This window comes from Dama dama, chromosome 18 (assembly GCF_033118175.1).
Source record: "Dama dama isolate Ldn47 chromosome 18, ASM3311817v1, whole genome shotgun sequence".
Taxonomy (NCBI): Eukaryota; Metazoa; Chordata; class Mammalia; order Artiodactyla; family Cervidae; genus Dama; species Dama dama.
The window spans coordinates 10,055,324-10,080,775 of NC_083698.1; the positions used below are offsets into that span (position 1 = coordinate 10,055,324).

Here is a 25,452-nt window from a genome sequence, read left to right on the forward strand (position 1 = left end):
AGATAAATTATAAGAGTAGAAGTCAATATAAGTGAAAGAGGAGAGTGAAAAAGTTGGCTTAAAGCTCAACATTCAGAAAACTAAGATCCAGTTGAGCAATTTCAAATCCTGAAAAATGATGCTTTGAAAGTGCTGCACTCAATATGCCAGCAAATTTGGAAAACTCAGCAGTGGCCACAGGACTGGAAAAGGTCAGTTTTCATCCCAGTCCCAAAGAAAGGCAATGCCAAAGAATGCTCAAACTACCGCACAATTGCACTCATCTCACACGCTAGTAAAGTAATGCTCAAAATTCTCCAAGCCAGGCTTCAGCAATATGTGAACTGTGAACTTCCAGATGTTCAAGCTGGTTTTAGAAAAGTCAGAGGAACCAGAGATCAAATTGCCAATATCCGCTGGATCATCGAAAAAGCAAGAGAGTTCCATAAAAACATCTATTTCTGCTTTATTGACTATGCCAAAGCCTTCAACTGTGTAGATCACAATAAACTGTGGAAAATTCTTCAAGAGATGGGAATACCGGACCACCTGACCTGCCTCTTGAGAAACCTGTATGCAGGTCAGGAAGCAACAGTTAGAACTGGACATTGAACAACAGACTGGTTCCAAGTAGGAAAAGGAATATGTCAAGGACATTGTTACCCTGCTTATTTAACTTATATGCAGAGTACATCATGAGAAACGCTGGGCTGGAGGAAGCACAAGCTGGAATCAAGATTGCTGGGAGAAATATCAATAACCTCAGATATGCAGATGACACCACCCTTATGGCAGAAAGTGAAGATAAACTAAAAAGCCTCTTGATGAAAGTGAAAGAGGAGAGTGAAAAAGTTGGTTTAAAGCTCAACATTCAGAAAACTAAGATCATGGCATCCGGTCCCATCACTTCATGGGAAATAGATGGTGAGACAGTGGAAACAGTGGCTGACTTATTTTTCTGGGCTCCAAAATCACTGCAGATGGTGATTGCAGCCATGAAATTAAAAGATGCTTACTCCTTGGAAGGAAATTTATGACCAACCTAGATAGCATATTAAAAAGCAGAGACATTACTTTGCCAAGAAAGGTCCATCTAGTCAAGGTTATGGTTTTTCCAGTGGTCATGTATGGATGTGAGAGTTTGGACTATGAAGAAAGCTGAGCACCAAAGAATTGAGGCTTTTGAACTATGGTGTTGGAGAAAACGCTTGAGTCCCTTGGACTGCAACGAGATCCAACCAGTCCATCCCTAAAGGAGATCAGTCCTGGGTGTTCATTGGAAGGACTGAGGCTGAAGCTCAAACTCCAATACTTTGGCCACCTCATGCGAAGAATTGACTCATTAGAAAAGACCCTGATGCTGGGAGGGATTGGGGGCAGGAGGAGAAGGGGACGACAGAGGATGAGATGGCTGGATGGCATCACTGACTTGATGGACGTGGGTTTGAGTAATCTCCGGGAGTTTGTGATGGACAGGGAGGGCTGGCGTGCTGCAATTCATGGGGTCGCAAAGAGTCAGACATGACTGAGCAACTGAACTGAACTGAACTGAAGATCATGGCATCCGGTCCCATCACTTCATGGCCAATAGATGGGGAAACAGTGGAAATAGTGGCTGGTTTTATTTTTGGGGGCTCCAAAATCACTGCAGATGGTGATTGTAGCCACGAAATTAAAAGACGCTTACTGCTTGGAAGGAAAGTTATGACCAACCTAGACAGCATAGTAAAAAGCAGAGACATTACTTTGCCAACAAAGGTCCGTCTAGTCAAGGCTATGGTTTTTCCAGTGGTCATGTATGCATGTGACAGTTGGACTATAAAGAAAACTGAGCGCTGAAGAATTGATGCTTTTGAACTGTGGTGTTGGAGAGGACTCTTGAGAGTCCCTTGGACTGCAAGGAGATCCAACCAGTCCATCCTAAAGGAGATCAGTCCTGGGTGTTCATTGGAAGGACTGATGTTGAAGCTGAAACTCCAATACTTTGGCCACCTGATATGAAGAGCTGACTCTGAAAAGTCCCTGATGCTGGGAAAGATTGAAGGCAGGAGGAGAAGGGGACGACAGAGGATGAGATGGTTGGATGGCATCACTGACTCAATGGACTTGAGTTTGAGCAAGTTTCAGGAGTTGGTGATGGACAGGGAGACCTGGCGTGCTGCAGTCCATGGGGTCGCAAAGAGTCAGACACGACTGAGCAACTGAACTGAGAAGTCAATGAGAGAGAAAGTAAATGTATAATAGAAAGAAATCTACAGTACTACTTAGCAAAACTGGGCAAGAAAAAGAAAGAAACTATGTCATCAGTTAAAGGGATTCTATAGATCTTAAGGTGCTTCCCTGGTGTCTCAGTGGTAAAGAAACAACCTGCAATGTAGAAGTCACTGGAGGCACGCATTTGATTCCTGGGTCAAGAAGATCCCCTGGAGGAGGGAATGGCAACCCACTCCAGTATTCTTGCCTGGAGAATCCCATGGACTGAGGAGCGTTGTGGGGCTATAATCAATGGGGTCGGAAAGAGTAGGACACGACTGAAGTGACTGAACACGCTCCTACATAGATCTTAAGACATTAGAAATAAAATGATATAGACTTTATGCTAATAAAGTTGACAATTTAGATAGAAATGAATGAATGAATTCCTTGTGAAATCAAACATAATAAGCTGATACAATATAGAAAATCTGAGTAGTCCTGTATCTTTAGAGAAATTGAATCTTTGCTTCAGAGCATCTTCACAAAGAAATCTCCAGGCCTGTGGCTGTCATTGATCAATGGTCATTGATCAATTCTTCTAAACCTTTAAGGGAGAAGTAATATCAACACAAACTCCTTCAGAGAAAAGAAAAGAACTTCCCCGGTAGTCCAGGTGTTAAGGATCTGCCTTCCAATGCAGAGAATAGAAAAGGAGGGAATGCTTTATAACTTATTTTATGAGGCCATCATAGCACTAATGCCAAAACATTACAAACAAGAAAAATTACAGGTTAGTACCTCAAAAGAACTTAAGAGCAAAAGTCCTGAACAAAAGATTGGCAGGTTATATCCAGTATATCTTAAAAAAACCATACTTCAAGAATAGGCAGAGTTGAGTACAGGAAAACAAGGTTGGCTAGATTTTTTAAAAATTAATAAATTTAATTTACTAATTCACAGCTATAGGAAAAATACCATATTGATCATTTTAATAAATGAAGAAAGAATTTTGATAAGATTTCCTTTGTAGTTCATAATTTTAAGAAATCATGTCTGTAATTTTTACTTTCAATGTAGTTTTGCTTCCAGTCTAATTTTAACTTCAACCTTGTAGTTAAAGTATTCTTCTTATAAATAGCATATAGGGTTTTTTTTTCTAATTTTAAAATTCAGTTTGACAATATTTGTGTTTTGATTGGACCTTTATTTCATTTTCATGTAATGTATTTATTGTCATAGTTGGGTTTAAGCCCATCATATTGCTATTTGATTTCTAAAAGTGTAGATAACTGTTTTTTCATTCATTTTTTCTCTCTCTCTGCTTTCTTTTGGATTGATCTGTGTCTTTTCAATTTTCAGATCACTTTTTTGTCAGCCTTAAAATGTATATTCTGGTAGTGGCTACCATCAACATTCCAATATGCATCTTGCTTTGTTACAGTTGACCTTAGGTTAATATGCTTCCAAAATAATGCAGGAGCCAACTTTGTAACTCATTTACCTTCTCTTACCCTTTTAGTGTTGTCGTATATTTTACTTTCTGTATTATTTTCCATACTTTTTATATGTAGGCATAACTAAACTTCAGTCTGGGAGTTGGTATCTTTCATCACCGTAGTAGTTTTATATTATTGTGTAATAGAACACCATGAGTTTTAGCAGCTTAAAACAACTCCCTTTTGTTTTCTCACAGTTCTGTGAAAGTCTGGAAGTCTTATCTAGGTTCCCAGCTTAGGTTCTCATAGGGCCTAAATCAAGGTGTTGGCTGATCTTTCATCTGAAGACTTTGAGGACGAATCTGCATCTGAGCACATTCAAGACACTGGCCCAGTTCAGTTCCTTGTGGTTTTAGGACTGAGGTTTCTCTTTTCATGCTACCTGTCAGCTAAAAAGCCTTCTCAGCTTCTCGGGTCTCTGGTGCTTGCACTTGACCCCTTTGGTTTCAAAAGCCAGCAATTCTCTCTGACTTCCCCATCTTTTATTAGGAGAAGAAAAAAGGTCTACTTTAAAAGGACTTGTTCACTTAGGTTTGTTCCACCTGGATAATCTCTGTTTTGATTAACTCAAGGCAGTTCAAGTAATCTTAATTATATCAGTAAAATCCCTTTTTTCCATATTTGGTAATGTAATCACAGGGTGGTCTTCATCATACTTAGTCCTGGACATTAGTGTAGACAATCTTGAGGGATTTTAGAGTGCATTTTAGAGTCTTGCCTATCTCAATAATTGTTGTGTAGTAATAGCTTTATCGAGATATAAGTCACATACCGAAAATGCCAAAAATTCACTCCTTTAAAGTATATATTAATAATTCAGCAACAGCATCGCAACTATCTAATTTCAGAATATTTTTATCACTTCAAAAAATAACCCTTTACCAGTTAATTGGCACTTTTCTCCTCCTGTGGCATCTGACAATCACTTACTTATTTTTTGTCTCTGTATGTTTGCCTGTATATGAACATTTCATATAAATGAAATCATTTATATATATATATATATATATATATATATATATATAGTGGGCTTTAACTTAGAATATTTCTAATGGTTCATCCATGTTGGGGCATATAACAGAACTTCTTTCTTTGTCATTGGTAAATAATATTCCTTTGTATAGATAGACCATAATTTGATTATCCTTTCCTCAGTTAATGGACATTTGGGTTGTTTTCAGTTTTTCAGTTCAGTTCAGTCGCTCAGTCATGTCTGACTCTTTGGGACCCCGTGAACCGCAGCACACCAGGTCTCCCTGTCCATCACCAACTGCTGGAGTCCACCCAAACCCATGTCCATCAAGTCAGTGATGCCATCCAACCATCTCATCCTCTGTCATCCTCTTCTCCTCCTGCCCTCAATCTTTCCCAGCATCAGGGTCTTTTTCAATGAGTCAGCTATTCGCATGAAGTGGCCAAAATATTGGAGTTTTAGGCTTCAACATCAGTCCTTCCAATGAACACCCAGGACTGGTCTCCTTCAGGATGGACTGGTGGGATCTCCTTGCAGTCCAAGGGACTCTCAAGAGTCTTCTCCAACATCACAGTTCAAAAGCATCAATTCTTTGGTGTTCAGCTTTCTTCACAGTCCAACTCTCACGTCCATACATGATTACTGGAAAAACCATAGCCTTGATTAGACGAACCTTTGTTGGCAAAGTAATGTCTCTGCTTTTTAATATGCTGTCTAGGTTGGTCATAACTTTCCTTCCAAGGAGTAAGCGTCTTTTAATTTCATGGCTGCAGTCACCATCTGCACTGATTTTAGAGCCCAGAAAAATAAAGTCAGCCACTGTTTCCACTGTTTCCAGTGGAAATCTGGATTTCAACCTTGTGATTTCAGACTTCTGGCCTCCAGAACTGTGAGATTGTAAATTTCTGTTATCTTAAGTCACCTGTGTGTGCGTCTAAGTCACTTTAGTCATGTCAGACTCTTTGTGACCCTATGGTCTGTAGCCCACCAGGCTCCTCTGTCTTGGGATTGAACCCAAGTCTCCTGCATTGGCAGGCGCATTCTTTACCACTAGCATCACCTGGGAAGCCTTAAGTCACCTGTTTTTGTTTTTTTGTTTTTTGTTTTTTTTTTATTATAGTAGCCACAGAAAACCAATACAGAGTGAAGTTTCTGGGTCATATGGTAACTCTACATTTAATATTTTGAGAAACTACCAAACTTTTCCAAAGTGGTTGTACTATTTCGCATTTCCACCAGCACTATATAAGGGTTCTAACTTCTCCAAACCCTTGCTAGCTCTTGTTGTCTCTTTGGTTTAGCTATCCTGGTGGTTGTGAAGCGTACCTCCTTATGGTTTGGATTTATGTTTGCCTGATGAATGACACTTTTTACATGTTTACTGGTCGTTCATATATCTATCTTCTTTACAAAAAAATGTCTGTTCAAAGCTTTTGCCTATTTTAAAATTGATTTATTTATCTTTTCCTTGTAGAATTGTAAGAGTTCTGAACTTCATAGTTTCAGTTCTTACATTTGATCTGTGATTCATTTTAGTTAATTTTTGTAAATGGTGATAGATATGGGCACAACCACTTTTGCCAAATTCTCAGCCATGACCTACCACTTCAGACGTTTCTTTTGCTCTTCTCTCTATCCTCTCCATCCAGTTGCATGCATACTAGATGTTTTGACAGTCTCACCTATCTCTTATGATCTTTTCCGGTTTTTCCCTTTTTTTTTTTTTTGCATTTGTGCTTCAGGTTTGCTATTTCCTATCGAACTGTCTTCAAGTTCATTAATTCTGTCATCTGGTGTTTTACTTACCCAGTTTTAATTTGAAGTATTATAGTTTTTCAGTTATAGAATGTTTGATTCTTTTTTGTTTTTATTATTGCAGTTCTTAAAAAATTGTTCTTTTTATCCATTTTGTGCATCTTTTTTCTCTATTTTGTTTAACTTGTTTAGAATAGTTATTTTAAAGCCCTTGCCTGTTAGAAACACTAATATTTGGAGCAGTTTCTGCTTTTCAAAGACTTTACCATTTATTCTATCTTTAATTTAGAACCTGTGGGTTTTTTTTTTTTTTTTTTTTAATCTAGATTTTGTTTTTAGCATGATTTTAGTAACAGGAGTGAGGCTTGTTGCAGGAAGAGGACAGACACTGGCCCTTTTATTCCTGGGTTAACAATAAGGAAGTATTTGTTTCTCTGGAATTGCTTGCATAATATACTGATTACCAAAGAGACGGGGCTTCCCAGGTGGCGCTTGTGGTAAAGGATTTGCCTGCCAGTGCAGGAGACACAAGAGATGGGAGTTCGATCCCTGGGTCAGGAAAATCCCCTGGAGAAGGAAATGGCAATCACTCCAGTATTCCTGCCTGGAAAATTCCATGGACAGAAGAGCCTAGCAGGCTACAGTTCATGAGTCACAAAGAGTTGGACACTGCTGAACATACATACACACACATGCACACACTCAGAAAACAGTAAGAGCAATAGCATTAAAGAAAGAAGAGATCAGCATGATATGTGACTACTTGTTAATTTAAGTGCCATACTTGCTAATTTATCCCGTAAATGTTGTGTAGAGATAGATAGGCACTGAGCTAAAATATATTTAGAGTGATAATCACCTTGATATTGTGGTTTAGTAAAAGTGATTAAGATCTATGCTCTTTAACATAAAACATTTGTCAGTATTTATGGTCTCCTAAACCCTGTAAATTATTTCTTGTTTTTTCTTTTGGCAATGATATGTCATTAGCTAAAGGATATCTTACGTACATGAATTGGTGAGTCGCTTAGTTTAGTCACTTAATAAAAATGTCATTTTCCATGCATTTATTATTTTTGCAATATAGTAAAAATATTCTGAGTTTGGTAAATACTTGAGGTTTTTTTCTCTTACAGATAAGTACATAAAAGCAAATGTTTGTGTTTACTACATTGGTCTGAATGGATTTTCAGAATTGATTATGATCACAATGATAGCTGTAATAGTTTTTGTTATATTAATTCTTGCATGCAGTGTGCTTTTCTCCTTACTTTTTGGATTATTCGTTATTTGTTTTTAAGAACAAGGCTTGATGAACTGAGAATGTTTCTAGAGAATGAGACCTGGGAACTTTGTCCTGTGAAGTCAAATTTCAGCATCTTGCAACTTCATGTAAGTTTAAGAACAGATAAATCAGTTTTTTATTTAGTAATCTTTAAAAGCAAACCAGATACGTGAAAGCATTTATAAAATAATTAAATTAAGAAAGAGTTACTTTCCTTTCTTCCTTAAAAGTGATTAATAATAAGCCTTTTTTTTTTTACAAGAGTGACACTTTTATAGATGTCATAGTCTGTCACATTTTACAAATTTCAGTTTATACAGTTTAGAGAAACTCTTTTGCCTGCAAAGAGTCACAATTAAAGTAATTTGTTTTCTTTAGATTTCAGAAGAGGGTCCCTGCTTTGTTTAAATCTTACAGAAAAATAATCAGTTATGTTTTGATGGTCTTTAGTGAAAATGCTCATGTTTGAAGAATATTTGTCATTCCTTAAAGAGTCCAGTAGGTTCTTAATTTCTGCTGCAACTCATAAATTTGTCTGCAATGAGAAAATGCCTCAGGGATAAAAGAGGCATTTACTAAAAAATACCACTAATTTTTATTAGTTGATTCCTTGAATCCTGTAATGTAATCTGTGAAAATATCTTTAATTGATTTGTTTTTTCTCTTGGTTGAAACATAGTGTAGATAAATATTTCTTGTGTGTTAGACAATGTCCTACAAATATCCAGTGTCAGAATATAGTATATAAATTTAGATTCTTTTTTAAAAGGTCTACTGTGGTTAGTTTTTGCCTCTGGAAGAAATATCTTTCTAGAAAGAATTTTCTTATTCTGGATAAATGTAAAGAATACATGATTAAAAGGATTTTTTTAATGTAATAGTGTTTACACCCATATTGTATAATAGCTAACTTCTTATCCAGGTTTATCATATTGCTTTTCTAAAGTGGCAATATGAAATGCAATGAAACATGTTGATTAATAAATGCTTTAAAGATAGAAAAATTAATAATTTTAACATTATTTTAGAGTTATTAAATTAAGATGTTTCCTTATATTACTTCAAATTCCAGCATTGATTTTAGAATCTCTATGTAAATAATTTTATTTGAATTTATATTTAGCCATCAATTTTGTATGTGGTACAGGCATACATAAATTTGATATAAAACAGAGCTTCCCTCATAGCTCAGTCGGTAAAGAATCTGCCAGCAGTGCAGGAAACCCGGGTTCAACCCCTGGAGAAGGAAATGGCAACCCACTCCAGTATTCTTGCCTGGAGAATCCCATTGGCAGAGGAGCCTGGCGGGCTACAGTCCATGGGATCTCAAGAGTCAGACCTGACAGTGATTAAACCACCACCACCACCACCACCATAACAGAGAAAGATATATGTGCTTGGTTTTCATTGTGTTCACACAGAGTATCTTAAATGGTGTAAGCTATTTGACCTGACAATAATTAGCTTTTATAAATGACTCTGTTGATTAAAACTACCCTACTGGGACTTTTGCTATTGTGTAAAAATTTTTCTAATTATCAAATTGAAGTTATTAAAAAAAAAACAACTCTGTGCCATTCCATAAAGTAAGCCAAAAGTAGCTTGATGTAGACAGCTGTGTTTTAAGTGATGTCGGTTACTGAATTGTCTTTAGGAAAACATTTGAACATGTGTGTCCAAGCTTGTGCTCTCAGAAAACTTATGAGATTTAAAAGTGAATGACGTAAAGAATCAGGATGGTTTTCTTCACTAATTCTGCATTTGCACTGATGGAATATGTTTATGTTGATGTTGTTCAGTCACTAAGTTGTGCCCAATACTTTGTGACCCCGTGAACTGCAGCATGCCAGGCTTCCCTGTCCTTCACCATCTCCTGGAGTTTGTTCAAACTCATGTTTATGTACTTGAATTTTATTGCTGTTGCAAAAAGAAATCTGGCTCATTTCTTTTTTTAATGTCTAGGAATTTAAGTTCATGGAACAGTCTCGTTCCCCATCCGTTTCCCCCAGTAAGCAGTCATCTGCAACTTCCTCAAAAACAGTAACCTTGTTTGAGCAGTACTGCAGTGGTGGGAATCCATTTGAAATTCAGGCCGACCACAAAGATGAAGAAACAGAAGATGTCCTGGCTTCTAATGGGGTATGTGGTGTTCTTAAAACATACCGTGGCATGTAAGTGGGGTTTTCTTATCGAGAGGGTTGTATCCAGTGAGCAAGGTAATTGGCTAGATTTGTTCTTATGTTTACTACCCACCTCTCCTACCTATGGGGCTTCCCAGGTGATGCGGTGATAAAGAGTCCACCTGCCAGTGCAGGAAACACGGGAAACACAGGTTCGATCCCTGGGTTGGGAAAATTCCCTAAGAGCAGGAAATGGCAGCCCACTCCAGTATTCTTGTCTGGGAAATCCATGGACAGCGGAGCCTGGAGGGCTACAGTCCATGGGGTTGCAAAGAGTCAGACAAGACCAAGCACACGCGCATGCATTCATATATTTACCACCCACTTTCCTACCTTTATACTTAGGCACCCGTGTTACTGTTTATGCTGGAAGTGAATGGCTTTCCAGTACATTTTGTTGACATTGTCCTTTTGAATGATGAGCTTTGTCTTTATGTTTGCTTTATATTGTTATCAGATTGCTTTATATTCTTATCAGATTATTGATGGAATAGGGGTATAGTTTCTTCACTGCACAGTTACATGATTTGTTGGATAGGTGGATGTATGTGAGAATAGATCATCTTCACTTTTCTCTCAACTCTACTCTTAGGCAGCTAAGTGAGTCATTTTGTTCCATATCCCCTTTACTGAGAAAGGGTAATGTCCTGTTTGGTTACTGGCTAGGAATGTTTTGAGCATTTAAGAGTATGATGTTTTTGTTTTGTAAATTTATTTATTTTTAATTGGTATATAATTTCATTATAATGTTGTGTTGGTTTCTGCCATACATCAATGCGAATCAGTCATGACTATATATATATATATATATCACCCCTCTTCCTGAATCTCCATACCACCCTTCTAGGTCATCACAGAGTGCCCCGCTGGGCTCCTTGTGTTATATAGGAGTAGTGTTTTAACAACACTGAGCAGTTCAAAAAATAGCATAAACCAGGAGTAGTGTGAGTTGGTGGCAAGATTTGCAGGCAGCTGAATGATTATGACTTTCATTGATTAACTGTGGGGCTCTTGGCAAGTTATTGTAACTCTGTGACCCTCAGTTTTCCCATATTTACATGTGGGAATGCTTGCTTCACCATTACCTATAGGGTGTATTCACAGTTTTAATTTGGATGTGTCCTTCTGCTCTTCAGAATTTCCAGAGGGACTGGTACAATTTTTATTTTGGATTTGATGAAGATGCAATGAAAACTGTGCAGATTTGACAAAAAGCTGTTGAATTTGTTTCCATGTTTTTGGATTTTGTTTTTAAGTGAAACTATCCTTTAAAAAATATTGTCATGAAAATTTACCAATATCATGTTTCATTGTGAAGTAGAAATTATTTCATAGTAAACCTTATTTAAAATGATAATTTAGTGATTCTTTGTGATATTTTGTCTCTGTTAATGTAGACTAAACAGAAAGGATTAAGCCATTTCAATATTTTTGAAATAATGTATCCCTCTGTACTAGTGATTTGTTCATTTTAATCTCCCATTGCCTCTGATTCTTTCTTTGTGGCAGTTGTATTCTATATAAGGTAACCACGAACACTAAATCTGCAAATAGAAAACTGTTACTTTTAGGCAACATATGGGATTAAGTATCTGCAAGCTTCTGGTCACAACATTTGCACCAACTGGTCAGTATACAACCTTTGTTTTATGTGTGTTTTAATATACAGGGTCGACTTATTAACATTGAGCTCACAGCTGACAGCACCATAGCCCATGCCTGAGTGAAGCTTATCTAACATACTTACTTTTGCCATACGGCACCTTACAGTCTTCTTGCACTTGGAAACTCTAGACGGCACTAGTCCTGTGCTTAGGGGACATTCTGAACAGTGAAATCACCAGCAAAATGCACAGAGATTTTAAGAATGTGGCAGTAAATCAACTGTGAAAAGGGTGTTTGTTTACGGCGGGAGGGCCAAAATAAGAAGGTGGAGGGTTGGTTGCCTTGTTGCCTTGTTGCCTTGTTGGGAGTATGCAGGGAAGGTGACTCAGAAGGGTTTCCCACTCCACGCAGAGCACACACCCATGCATGACCATGGAAGTGTTGTGAAGTGTTGATGTTGGGTTTACAAATTTTATCAGGTAGGGAAATGTGCAAACACAGAATCCTGGAAAATGATCTGTGGTGCTGGGGAACTGACCCTAGTTTATCGAGAACACCTTTCTGAGTGTCAGCAGAATCACGTTGTGTACAAGTAGAGGAGAATGTCTCTAATGTTCGTTTGTATCTATTAAAGTGTGAGCTAATCTTCCCGGGTACAGCATAGGTCCTGGAGAGTCAGAGTCCACATCTTAGAAAGAACCTGTCATAATGCTTTGTTGTTGTTGTTTAGTCGCTAAGTCATGTCTTACTCTCTTGGGACCCCAGGGACTGGAGCCTGCTAGGCTTCTCCCTCCATGGGATTCTCCAGGCTAGAGTACTGGAGTGGGTTGCCATTTCCTTCTCCAGGGGATCTTCCTGATCCAGGGATCAAGCCCTCATCTCCAGCTTGGCAGGCGGACTCTACCACTGAGCCATCTGGGAAGCCTGTCATAATGCTTTAGACTCGAAAACTAGTTGTTGAATGAGAGGACTAATTCCTTCCCATGTTGCCATCATACTGGTCTCCTCAGCTGGCATATGGGGATAAAACTCCTTTGTAGATTGTTTTGAAGAGTCGGTGGGACAGTTTATGAGAGCGCTTAGCCCAGTACCTGGTTAAAACTACATCAGTGTTAGCTGTTGTTCAGCCACATTAATTTTTAACGCCCATCGATGGTGATGTGGTGAGACCACCATGCTTCCTTTCTTGGGCGTGGACTCTGCTTCCTCTCCCACCCTGGCACGGGGCCACGATGCCAAAAAGATGAGGCACTCTGCCTCTCAAGAGCAAATCTACCATTTTTGTCCTTGATCAGTAGTCCCTGGGCGCTTAGCCTAAGTTTCTAAGCTGCCCTTGGAATTAAATAATGAATTAGATAGAATATTAGCATGTGTGTTGTATATGTTTATTAAGCTGAATCAATACTTCTAGACTGTCAGAATTTTATCCTTCAGCTTTTTATAATAAAGTAGCAAAATGGAAATATGTTTGATGAAACTACTTGAAGAAAGAGTGTTTTTAATCAAACATACACTGTTTTCCTCTTCTAGGGTGTGTGTTGTTTTTTATTTGTTTATGTGAAAGCTTTCTTTTTCTTTTGGTCATTTATAAGCTTTTGAAAGTATAATGTTTGTATTTTTCTTTTTTCTTTTGCTGGTTAGGGTAGCATGATGATAAAGAAAAGGGAAGGTTAACAAGCTTTTGATGGCAAAATTAAAGCTTCTTATAAGATTGGTTATTATTGTGTTGAAAGACTCCAAGAAAGGTTGGTTCTATGTTCACACTGTTGAATATACTGTTTTTGTTTTTGTTTTTGTTTTCAGTATGAATCTGATGAACAAGAAAAAAGTGCCTATCAGGAATATGACAGTGACAGTGATGTTCCTGAGGAACTAAAACGAGATTTTGTTGATGAGCAGACAGGAGATGCTCCTGTGAAAAGGTAATTATTCTTAGGTTGTATGGTATTTCACGTTTTATGTTGCATGCTTAACATATAGGATTTACTTGCAAGGTTAAGAAAAAACAGACCTCAAAAATTAAATTTTCTTTTGGTTATAATGTCACATGACAAGTTAATATATTTTTTAAACGATTCCTGAAAGGCTGAAAATGTAGTAGTTTTTTTTTTTTTTTTCTCATAATTGGCATAACCTAAGAGTTCTTAATTCAGTAGCTTTTGCAGATAAACAGACTTGCAATTTATAGAATCAGTACCGCTTTCGAAGGCAGTTTATGCCTCACATAGATCCGTTTGTTTCACATTGATTTCCTTTTCCTCAAGGAGGGAAACAGTCATCTGTTTTGTATGTGGAGTTCCTGCCTCAGTCTAGTAAATACAGAAAAATCTTCCCAGTGTCATTGATATTTGCTATTTGAGCCTTTTATTGATGTTCCTTTTTTTGTACTTGAGTTTTTGTTTTATGATTAACTGTCTTCTTCAATAACTATGATAACCATATAAGAATTTTTGTCACCTTCTTTAAATTGGGCCTGATTCTGATTTGTGAGTAATGTCATGACTATCAGACACTGAATGACCACAAATATACTTTATTTTTAATGACAGATTTACTTACCCTTTACCCTTCAAGTATCTAGTTAATACTTGGTTGATTTGACACCTTGATTGATATAACCTCTCACCTCAAAAATGAGCAACTCATATAATTGGGAAATTTTTTTTTTCCATTGGTTTACACAAATGTGTGATATCTACATCTGTGATCCATTTTGAACTGAGGAGAACTATTTTGTTGGACTTCTTCATCAGATGTTCTAGGTTACGTTTTTGCTGAAAAGAAAACTCTTAAGTTGAACAAACAGCTGCCATTTACATGTGTATGTACTCACATTCTTGGTAGATTTTACAGCCCCTTAAACTTTTACCCCTAAGAAATATACATGATGTAAACTAGTAATTGGCAATCAGCCAACCAGTCGACAGTTACTGTCAATTCCAACTTCTCAGTGTCTCTTGAATTTATCAAAATTTCTTGTATTTCACTGCCACCATCCTAGTTCAAGGAAAAGTCTCTGTGCAAATCATTGAATCAGTCCCCTTTCCTTGGCTTCCCATCTCTAGTCTTAACCTTTCTAATTCATTGTTGGACACAAATTTAGATTTTTCTTTCATATACAAATTTGACTGTGTCTTTCTCCTGGCTAAAATGCTTAATGACTCACCACTGCAATTAAGATAAAGTTCATGCTCTTTATGATCATGAGGTTCTCTTGTTTCCAGTGGTCTGGCCTTTACTTTTCCTTCTGCCCATGCATTCTCCAGGCTTCCACTGTCAACTCCTTAGGCCTCTCTGAGTACTCTATTGTTTTCTCACCTCTGACCTTGTTACATGTTGTCCCCTTTCCTTCTGCACTTACCGTATATCTCCTGCTTTTCCTTTGAATTTACTACTGTCACCCCAACCCTAGACTTTACCATTATACTTTATACCTATTTCAGATTCTAAGTAAAATGTTGTTCATATTTGTAGGTCTGAAATCAGGATGCTTTGTACAGTTGATGTGTTATTTCCCTAGAACATTTGTTTGTTTTTTAAATGACATAGCTTCTTTTTTGTTTATTATTCATTTATTTAATGACATATAGTTGATTTATAATTTTGTGTTAGTTGTATTGTACAGCAAAGTGATTCAGCTATGCATATATGTGTGTGTATATATACTTTTAAAAAATTCTTTTCCATTATTGTTTATCATGAGATATTGAATACAGTTCCCTGTGCTATACAATAAATCCTTGTTTTTTTATCTATTTTATATGTGGTGGTGTGCATCTGTTAATCCCATATACCCAGATAGTCTCCCCACCACTTCCCCTTTGATAACCATAAGTTTTTATTCCAATGTCTGTGAGTTTGTTTTTGTTTCATAAATAAGTTCATTTGTACTGTTTTTTAGATTCCACATATAAGTGATATCCTATAGTATTTGTCTTTCTTTGTCTGACTTACTTAACTTAGTGTAATAATCTGTAGATTCATCCATGTTGCTCTGAATAATGTTATTTCATTTTTTTATAGCTGGACAGTATTCCATTGTATGGATGTGTTTGTGTATGTGTGTGTGCATATGTGGGTGTGTGTGTCTTCATATATATATTTATACATACACATACTTTACCTATTCATCTGTAGATGGATACTTAGGTTGCTTCCACATCTTGGCTATTGTAAATAGTGCCACTGTGAGAACTGGGCTTCATGTATCTTTTCAAATTAGAGCTTTCATCTTTTCTGGATATATGCCTAGGAGTGTGATTGCTGGGGCATGTAACTCTATTTTTAGTTTTTTAAGGAACCTCCATACTGCTCTCTATAGTGGCTGCACTAATTTACATCCCCACCAACAGTGTAGGAGGGTTCCTTTCTCTTCACTCTCTCTCCAGCATTTATTATTTATAGACTTTTGATGATGGCCATTCCATCTGGTTTGGGGTGATAACCTCACTGTAGTTTTGATTTGCCTTTCTCTAATAATTGTCAGTGTTGAACATCGTTTCATGTACCTGTTGGCCACCTGTATGTCTTCCTTGGAGAAATGTCCGTTTAGGTCTTCTGCTCATTTTTTGATTGGGGTGTTGTTTTTTTGTTATTAATTTCTATGTGCTGTTTGTATATTTTGAAAGGTTAGCCCTTGTTAGTCCCATCATTTGCAAATACTTTGTCCCAATTCATGGGCTGTCTTTTAATTTTGTTTATGGTTTCCTTTACTGTGCAAATGAATGTAAGTTTGATTAGGTCCCATCTGTTTATTTTTGCTTTTATTTCTATTGGCTTGGGAGACCTAAGAAAACATTGCTCTGATTCAGTGACACAGCTTCTTTTAGTGGTTGATAATATGTGAGAACCAAAGAAATACGTTATAGTCCTTTATTTCTTGGTTTACTGATTTCTCTTCCCCTCTGGACTGTAAGCTCTGTCAGGACAGGAGGATAATCTCTGCATCCCCAGCTGATACGTGGTAAGATTTTCAATAGCTAACTAGTGAAGGAAGGCTATATCCTAAGCTGAATAACTTATCTACTTACTACTTGACAACCCTAATTTGAAATCTGTTTTGTTTTCTCATATCAAGTGTTTCTCGAGAGACCCTAAAAAGCAGGAAGAAATCAGATTACAGTCTAAATAAAGTGAATGCACCCATCTTAACAAATACAACATTGAATGTAATAAGGCTTGTTGGTAAGTAGCTATTCCTTTTTTTTTTAATTATTATACCAGTTAAATTAGTCTACATTTGTTACCAAATGGGTTTTCATTGTGCAGTCCAGCGCCCACCACAGTGAGGAATTTAAGAGTGTCTTACTGTCAGTGCTTTCTCATCTTAATTGTTCCAAATAGTGTAATACTAATGTCAGTTTTTCTTTTTTAGTTAGCTACTTATATTTGTATCTTCCACTTTTTCTAAAATATTCCAATTAATAGAAATCTAGTGGAAAAATTCTCTGTGTGAGTTAGAGGTCCATATAGGAATTGGTAGTACCAGTTTTGTATTTATACAGTATTTTGTATTTTATTGTTTCACTGATATTCACAATCTTGTCAAATAGGCAGAGTGAATAGTGATTGTTCAGGCATTTTTCAGACACAAGAGTTCTACAAGCTAAATGTTCACACCATGGGAAGTGTTATTCATATTACAGATAAGACCTTTATTGATGATTTTGTAGACAGCAGATAACCTAGAAATGCCATATGAAATATTTAAGTTTGAAGATGATATGGATTTTTAATATCAGTACTTCAGCATTTTATATGCTATCTTAACCTTTGTATCTCCCAAATAAGTCTGTACGTTTGACAAATAAGTTATAGAGATGTCTTCTCATGTTAATTAAGTTATCTATACCAGTCAGGAATCTTAGTGATTTTCTGTAAGAATCTCTGTCTTCTATTTATGGAGATGATAATTTCCTGTTGCCTAGTTTAATTACTCTTAGCTCTAATAAAAAAAAGTCTGTGTTCCCAAAGATAATTTCTAAATTTCATTAATGAATGGGATAAAGAAGGAAGAATTTTTTTTTTTTTTTAAATCTCACTTTCTTTAGGAAAAATGGTGTGGAAAAGTAATAATGAATTGAGCAGAAAAGAAAAAGTTTCTATTTTTATGACACAGAGAAATGGCAGATTCTAAAAAGCTATTATATGGCTGATTATTGCCAGGGAATTAGCTTTTCTTCTTTATCCAAGAGAGCTAACTGAACCTACAGTCGTGAGTTACTCTCTAGAATTTATAGTCAGAATTAGAAGAGTTCTGAGGAGATGATCTTGTATAATTTCCCATAAAATGAGGATTTCTTTCCCTACTGCATCTAATATATGTTGGCTATCTAGTTTCTGTTTCATGTCTTGCAGTTGCTGAAACCATTATTAGTTTGCAAGACTCCTCATTCTGCTCTTAGACTGATATAATTGGTAGAAATCTCTTCCTCATAGTAAACCAAAATAACTGTCTAATTCTACCTCTTGGTCTTAGATATGCCCTTAAAAGCAAAAAGAGTAAGTCTATACTTTTTTCTCCTTTTTTCCCATGTGGTCACTTTTCCGATATGTGGTGGTAGCTATACTGTCCTTCCTTTCCTTTTGCTTCCCCTCCCCCAGTCCCTTCTTCAGGGTCGGTGTGCTTAGGTCCCTTATATGGTCCTCACTGATGGATATTCCAAGGTCCTTGTCATCCTTATCAGTCCTCTGTACTCACTGTAGATTACAGCGTCTGGACACGCCGCTTGAGATGTAGTTGAATGCAGTCAGTTTTTGCTCGGTTATGGGGAAGTGACAGAACACCCTAACTCATCAGTGGCCTCATCATGATTTACCATGATGCATATTGACTCCTGAGCATCTTAGCTCTGCCCCCTGTGTGTCTTCACTCTGCGATGCAGGCTGAAAAAGTGGCAGCAGTCTGGGATGTGGGGAGGACAGGAGCTGAACCACGTTAGGACTCTTAAAGCTGCCACCCTGATGTGCCACCCTGACTCCTGTGACCTGTCACTGGTCATAGCAAGTCAGGCTTGACCCATGGCAGAGAAGTGAACTTCTGTCACAGGAAGGAACTGCCAGTCCAGGGCAGTGGGCAAGGATGTGTAATCCTCTTCCAGGGCGTGGAGGTGGGAAAGAACAGATAATTGGGGAAAATAGTACAATCAACCACATTAAATGGTAACTTAACCACATTTAAGGTAAGTTAACTCCTTTACCTAGTTCAAAAAGGATTAGAGGTCATCATTGTTGCCTTTTACCCTAAAAGACATATATTCACTCAAAGCAGATAGGAAGCCACAACAAAATTGAGGAGGGGAAAATCATGTTTTATTCAATTGTGTGCGTGCTGAGTTGCTTCAGTCATGTCCGATTCTGCGACCCTATGGACCCCACCAGGCTCCTCTGTCCATGGGAGTCTCCAGGCAAGAATACTGGAGTGGGTTGCCAGGCCTTCTTCCTCCAGGGGATCTTCCCAACCCAGGTATTGAACTCGAGTCTCTTACATCTCCTGCATTGGCAGGCGGGTTCTTTACCACTAGCACCACCTGGGATGCAGGCAAATCAGAAGGAACAATGCATTCTGTTTTCCTCATTATCTAAGAAAGGGATATGATAATGATAGAAGTGTGCTGCTGGAACTAAATTCAGAAGACAGGAACAACAAATTCTTCCATAACGATCGCTGACCAGCACAGTGGACATTGTTTTCTAACAGTGGCTTTATAAGAACAGAAAAACTTCATTCTGTGGCTCTTTAGAATAGCAAGTGTGTAAAACCTGAGCAGTCCTGAATAGAACCTTACTCAGGGAACCTGACCACCGTAATTTAAGTCTTCTTCCCACTGGATCTTTTACTAGAGTTGTCACTGGGGCACAGTGCCTAGTGTGATCATCTAACTCGTGTCTTTCATTTCGGGCTGGGACTAGGTGCTGCCACTCTTCCTCAGTAGACTTCCATGCCTGCCACTGTCTCTCTGCCTAGGTGTCTTTATCTTCATTTCGTACATATTCATAAAATAGAACTTTAAGGGAGCCACTCACTGAGGGGTCTCTGACTAGTAAATAACAGTACTCCATCCCCTGTTATTACTGCATAGAAATACTTGAAGGTAATACTGGCAAAGGTAACATCTCTTCTTACAAAGCCGGTTCAGTTCAGTTCAGTTCAGTCGCTCAGTCGTCTCCAACTCTTTGTGACCCCATGAATCGCAGCACGCCAGGCCTCCCTGTCCATCACCAACTCCCGGAATTTACTCAAACCCATGTCCATCGAGTCGGTGATGCCATCCAGCCATCTCATCCTCTGTCGTCCCTTCTCCTCTTGCCCCCAATCCCTCCCAGCATCAGGGTCTTTTCTAATGAGTCAACTCCTCGCATGAGGCGGCCAAAGTATTGGAGTTTGAGCTTCAGCATCAGTCCTTCCAGTGAACACCCAGGACTGATCTCCTTCAGGGATGGACTGGTTGGATCTCCTTGCAGTCCAAGGGACTCTCAAGAGTCTTCTCCACAAAGCCAGTTGTGTAAATAAGCTAGATTAATTTTTGGTGCCTGGGAAGATGAAGGAACTCACTCTCAGTGGTTGGGAAGCACATTTGAGAACATTAAAGGCGTATACAAAGTGGTGTTTATTTGGCAGATATTTAGGAGAGATTAGACAAAAGAGTGTTAATGGGGCTCCCCAGTCCTAGGTGGTACCCAAATCTATTAGAAAGGCTTGGAGTCTTTCACAAGTACAGGGGACCAACCAGAATGCTTGCTTGTGAAAAGAGAAAATCCTGTCAGGCTGAGAATTTCTTGCAGCTAGAGGCAGAGAAATTTAAAGGTATATGTCTCATCACTGAAGTAGCCTTGTTATCCAGTTTTCTCTACTGGAGGCAACTCTCATGTGAGCAGCTGTGGTTAAGCTGAGGGGCAGAAGATAGGGTGCCAGAACCTATGTTCATAAAACCTGCAGTCCTTAAATCAAAATTATTACCTTAGCAGCTGGAAAGAATACACACCAGCCCATGCACAGGACTTAACATTACTGGGAAACATACATAAGGGACATTTAGTCAGACTGTGGCTGAGTGGCAGTGTATATGATGGAGGAAACCCAGAAATAGGAGGGAAGAAATCTCTTTCATTGGTACATTCTTATAGGTGGGGCATTGATATTTTTATTTTATCACAGAGTGTTTAATTTTTGTGTATGTATGATTTCTTTTTTTTTCAGTTTTATTTATTTATTTTCTTTACAATATTGTATTGGTTTTGCCATACATTGACATGACAGAGTGTTTTAAATTGAAAAAGTAATGTGTGAAAATGGTTAAAAATTAAAATACCCCAAGGTATAAACAAAGCCCTGACCTCCAAATCTCCTTTCTCATTTATAGCATTTCCAGTTGGCCTTAATGTGCTATTTATACCCATTGAGAATCTCTCAACTCAGTGCACTGTTCTAAGGATAACAAACATCCTTCCAACTCAGATCCTGTTCTTGCTTTTGCCCCATCAGATTGTTAGCTCCTATACAAGAAGAAGAAAGTTTGCCATCTTTGCAGCATATAGAGCACCCAGCCAAATGCTTTTCACTTCTGTAGCTACTCAGTAAATTTTACACTGAGAACACTTAATTTTTAACACACACACACACACACACACACACACACACACACACACACACACACAAACACACTTGCAGCATTTCTTATTCTTTTTCCCTGCATTCCCTCCTCTGCATAGGCGCTGTGTCTCACTGACTGAATCCCCCCAGGCCACCTTCCCTGTGGTCATCACACTCCTCTCTGTGTTTCCTACGATGAGCTGGGAAGGCAGGCCCACTCTTGTCCCTCTTGGTGTAGTCCTTGTCCACGCGGCTCCGTGGTTTCTTCTGCAGCCCTCTGTGTGTCTCTTTCCCTTGAGTAGACAGGACTCATGCTCTAGATTTAGGGTGAGAGGGTTTTTGTTTTTTGCTTTTTTAAAAAAAGTTAAGTATAGTTGATTTACACTGTTTCCGATGTACAGGAAATGGTTCAGTTTCATATACATACATATAACACACATACGCACATATGTGCATATATATATATATGTATGTATTCCTTTTTCAGATTGTTTCCATTATACTGTTACAAGATATCAAATATAGTCCCCAGTGCTGTACAGTAGGCCCTTGTTTATTTTGTATGTAATAGTGTGTATCCGCTAAACCCAAATCCCCAGTTTATTCTCCCTCTTACCATTTGGTAACAATAAGTCTGTTTTCTATGTCTCTGAGTCTGTTTCTGTTTTGTAAATAAGTTCATTTGTATCATTTTTTAGATTCCACATGTAAGTGATGTCATGTGATTTTTGTCTTTCTCTGTCTGACTTGACTTAACTTACTATGATCATCTCTAGACCCATCCATGTTGCTGCAAAGGGTGAGAAAGTTTAAACAGTGCTTCCTCTGAAGCTTTTCCTCATCTCCAGATTAGGTTAGATTCTCTTCATGTAATATCCTATATATATATATGTATGTATATATATATATATATATGTCTCCCATTTTGCCTTCATCATGAGTATATTTATTTTTAAAAAGTAGCAGAGGTAGCTAAGACATTTTGCTCTCTTATTATATGCTATGTAAATACTTGACAAGCATTTTCTCATGAGTTCTTCAGAGTACCTTTTTAACATACAGTTAATTGAAGCCCGGTGATAAATAACATGGCTTATATGTCACACAGGTTGTCTGATCCTAGAGCCAGTAAGCTCTTGACTTACATGCTTCATACCCTAGTGGAGGATTTCAGGAGTGTCAGTTCCTGGACAGAGGTCAGCATGGTGATAATAGAGGCTGGAGGCAGAAATAGGAACTTCATGAAGTTTGTAGTTTGGGAGACACCTTTCTTGGTTATCTAGGCTACCTGTTAGGTAACTTTCCTCTGTGTCCCTAAAGCATGCTACCTCTGTGCCTTCTGTTGGGAACTCTGGAGAGGAAGAGAGGGTGCTTGTGTATCTGAACTACAGACCACATTTTCTCAGCTCGGCTGGCTAACTTCGGAACCATGCTTCTGTATTTTTATCAAGGTGGCTCCTCTCACAGTAACACGTGCATGTGTATATGCGTGCTCAGTCGTGTCCGACTCTTCACGACCCCATGGACTGTAGCCTGCCGAGCTCCTCTGTCCATGGGATGCTCCAGGCAAGAGTACTGGAGTGGGTTGCCATGCCCTCCTCCAGGGGATCTTTCCGACCCAGGGATCAAACCCGCATCTCCTGCACTGCAGGCAGGTTCTTTACCACTGAGCCACTTAATTAGTAAAGAAGAGCCTGTGGTAAAAAGCAAGTGTCTGCCACCCGCCTACTGCTCCCTCTCAGTAGTATGGAGGCAATTTCTTGGTTTGTTTCCGATTGTCTTTCTTCTAATTGTAATTTCTCAGAAAAGGGTGTTAAGAAGTAAATGTTTTGAATCCTCGTCAGTCTAAATATGTCTTTATTCTGCCCTTGGAATGACAGTTTAGTTGTGTATAGAATTGTCGACTGAGAATTACTTTTCCTTAGAAAGTTGAAGTGTCGGATGTTCTATTATTCATTTTATTGTAGGTGAATTTCTTCTGTCTGTCTGAAAGCTTTTAGTGTTTTTTTTCTCCTTGATATTTCAGAATCCTCTATGATGTCTCTGTGTGTGAGTTCTTTTTCATTAAGTGTTTTGGGTAGTTTGTTATCCTTTCAGTCTAATGGTTCATGTGTTTCTCAGCTATGATGTTTCTTTGATTTCTACTTCCCCATTTTCTTTAATCTCTTTTTCTTTGATTTCCCCTTACTCAAGTGTTTAGTCTCTTAAGTTGGCCCTTTATGTCTCTCATATTTCTCGAATATCAATATTTTTCTGTATTCTTATCTTTTTGCTATACCTTCTGGTAGACTTCCTTTCCCCATTTCTTTAATGTTTTTAAAAATCACATTTTTAATAACTTTAAATACTTAAGAACCCTTCTGTACTCTTTTTCTTCCTGCCATGTTTGCCTATTATAGGGCTTTACATAATTACTGTATTTCCTCTTCTTTAGCTTTCGTTGTTTTATTTTCTCTAGCATCAACTTTTCTTTTTACTGTCACTCTGAATTTTCCTCATGGGCCTGGTGACTTTTGATTATTTATCCCTAAAATAGAAGGCCTGGATGGCCATTGTGGGTGTCCTCTGCTGAGTCATGAGAACTGTGTTGGAGCAGGGTCTTTCTCCTTAGTAGATAATCCAGCTGGGAACCTTGTATAGAGTAGGGCAGGTCTGGGTGAACTTGCTGGTGGCCTTTACGTTATGGGGACAGATCTCCAAGTTCCCAGAATGAGAAAAGTTTTAATCTGTGATGCCAATAGCCACACTAGAAACCTTAGCTTTTCTAATTTATTTTTTTAAGTTTGTTCAATTAAGTGTATTTGCTGGGGTTGGGGGGGGGGTGTTGTTTACTGTATACTTCTTTTAGAAAGAACTTTTAGGGGGTTTTATTTTGCTTTTGTCTGGGAAATTCTGGCAGCCTGTACAGTAGTCCCCCCTTATGTGTTGAGATATGTTCAAAGTTCCCCAGTAGATGCCTAAAACCATAGATAATGGCAAACCCTATATAGATGATGTTTTTCTTAGGTATACATACCTGTGGTAAAAAGTTTAATTTAATTTATAAATTAGGCTAGGCACAGGAAAAGATTAACAAGCCAAACTAATAATAAAATGGAAAAATTATAACATTACACTATAATAAACGTTATATAAATGTAGTCTCTCTCACACAGTATCTTACTGTGCAGATTCAGTGCCTTTACCATCTTAGCTAAACACTTATTGCTTTGGCTGAAACTTTTGCAAGTCCAGGGTGTGACAACGAAACTAGCACAAATTTCGTTTTCCTTCTTCATGATTTCACAGAAGATTCAATCTTACCGTAGATCTTAGCATCCTCAGCATATGATTTTTTTTCTTTCATTATTAAGTTGTGAACGTCCACCTTTTCACTCAAAGGAAGTACCGTACAGCTTCTCTTTGGCAGATCCAAATTGCCAGCACCACTTCTCTTGTGTTTGGGGGCCGTTACAAAGTAAAATCAGGATTCCTTAAACACAGGCACAGAGATACCACAACAGTTGATCTGATAACTGAAGTGGTACTAAGTGACCAGCAGGCAGGATATGCTGGCCACAGGGATGGTGCCAGACAGCTGAGATTTCAGCACGCTACTCAGAGCAACACTCGACTTAAAACTTATGACTTGTTTATTTCCAGAGTTTTCTATTTGCTATTCTTGGAGTGAGGTTGACTGTGGGTAACTGAAACCGCAGGTGAGGTGGGGGGAGGCTACAGTACTGTAACTGCTGATGAGGAACAGTAGCTAGGACAGGTAGCTTGTTCCATGTGCAGACCTTCAGTTCATCCATCCTTTCTCAGCCCCGTGCCTCGTTCCTGTTCTTCTGCAGTACCTGTTGCTTCTCAGCAGTCATGTCTTACCAGACAGCTTCCACATCCTTTGTGGTTCTCTTTGTATCTTTCCATCCTCCTGCTCCCAGCTGCTCTCTGTCATCTAGTACAGACAGGGATTGGGAAACTGTAGCCTGCAGGCCAAATCAGTCTGACTACCTGTTTTTGTAAATAAAGTTTTATTGGAATACACCTATGCTCATTTGTTCACGTGTTGTCCATGGCTGCTTCTGTGCTGTGATGGGAGAGTTGAATGGTTGAAACCAAGACCAGCAGAGCTGAGTATCTGCCCCAGAGACTGAATGACGTACAGAGCCTAAGCTATCTAGCCTTTGGTCCTCTACAGGAAAGGTTTGCCAACCCCTGGTCTAGGAATGTTTTGGGATTTATCGTTTTCTGGTGAGCATACCTGCCTGCCTTTACTTTCTCAGCCACTTCTCTTCATACGTATTTTAAGTGATTATAAAATTCTTTTTTAGTTCAGTAATACTGAGGGAGTGTGTAAGTTCCCTCAGGCCTCCAAAGGCCTACTCAACCCTCTAGAACTGGAAAGACAG

General features: G+C 38.3%; 1 protein-coding gene across 1 annotated transcript in view; it reads left to right on the forward strand.

Annotated features, from left to right (window-relative positions):
• The window catches only part of VPS50 (VPS50 subunit of EARP/GARPII complex), a 120,683-nt gene that overhangs the window by 71,539 nt on the left and 23,692 nt on the right, over nucleotides 1-25,452 (forward strand). Inside the window, exons 17-20 of the mRNA XM_061164911.1 lie at nucleotides 7,701-7,791; nucleotides 9,647-9,823; nucleotides 13,273-13,391; nucleotides 16,547-16,653. Of these exons, the coding sequence (XP_061020894.1) occupies nucleotides 7,701-7,791; nucleotides 9,647-9,823; nucleotides 13,273-13,391; nucleotides 16,547-16,653 (494 nt within the window). The remainder of the gene's footprint in view (nucleotides 1-7,700; nucleotides 7,792-9,646; nucleotides 9,824-13,272; nucleotides 13,392-16,546; nucleotides 16,654-25,452) is intronic.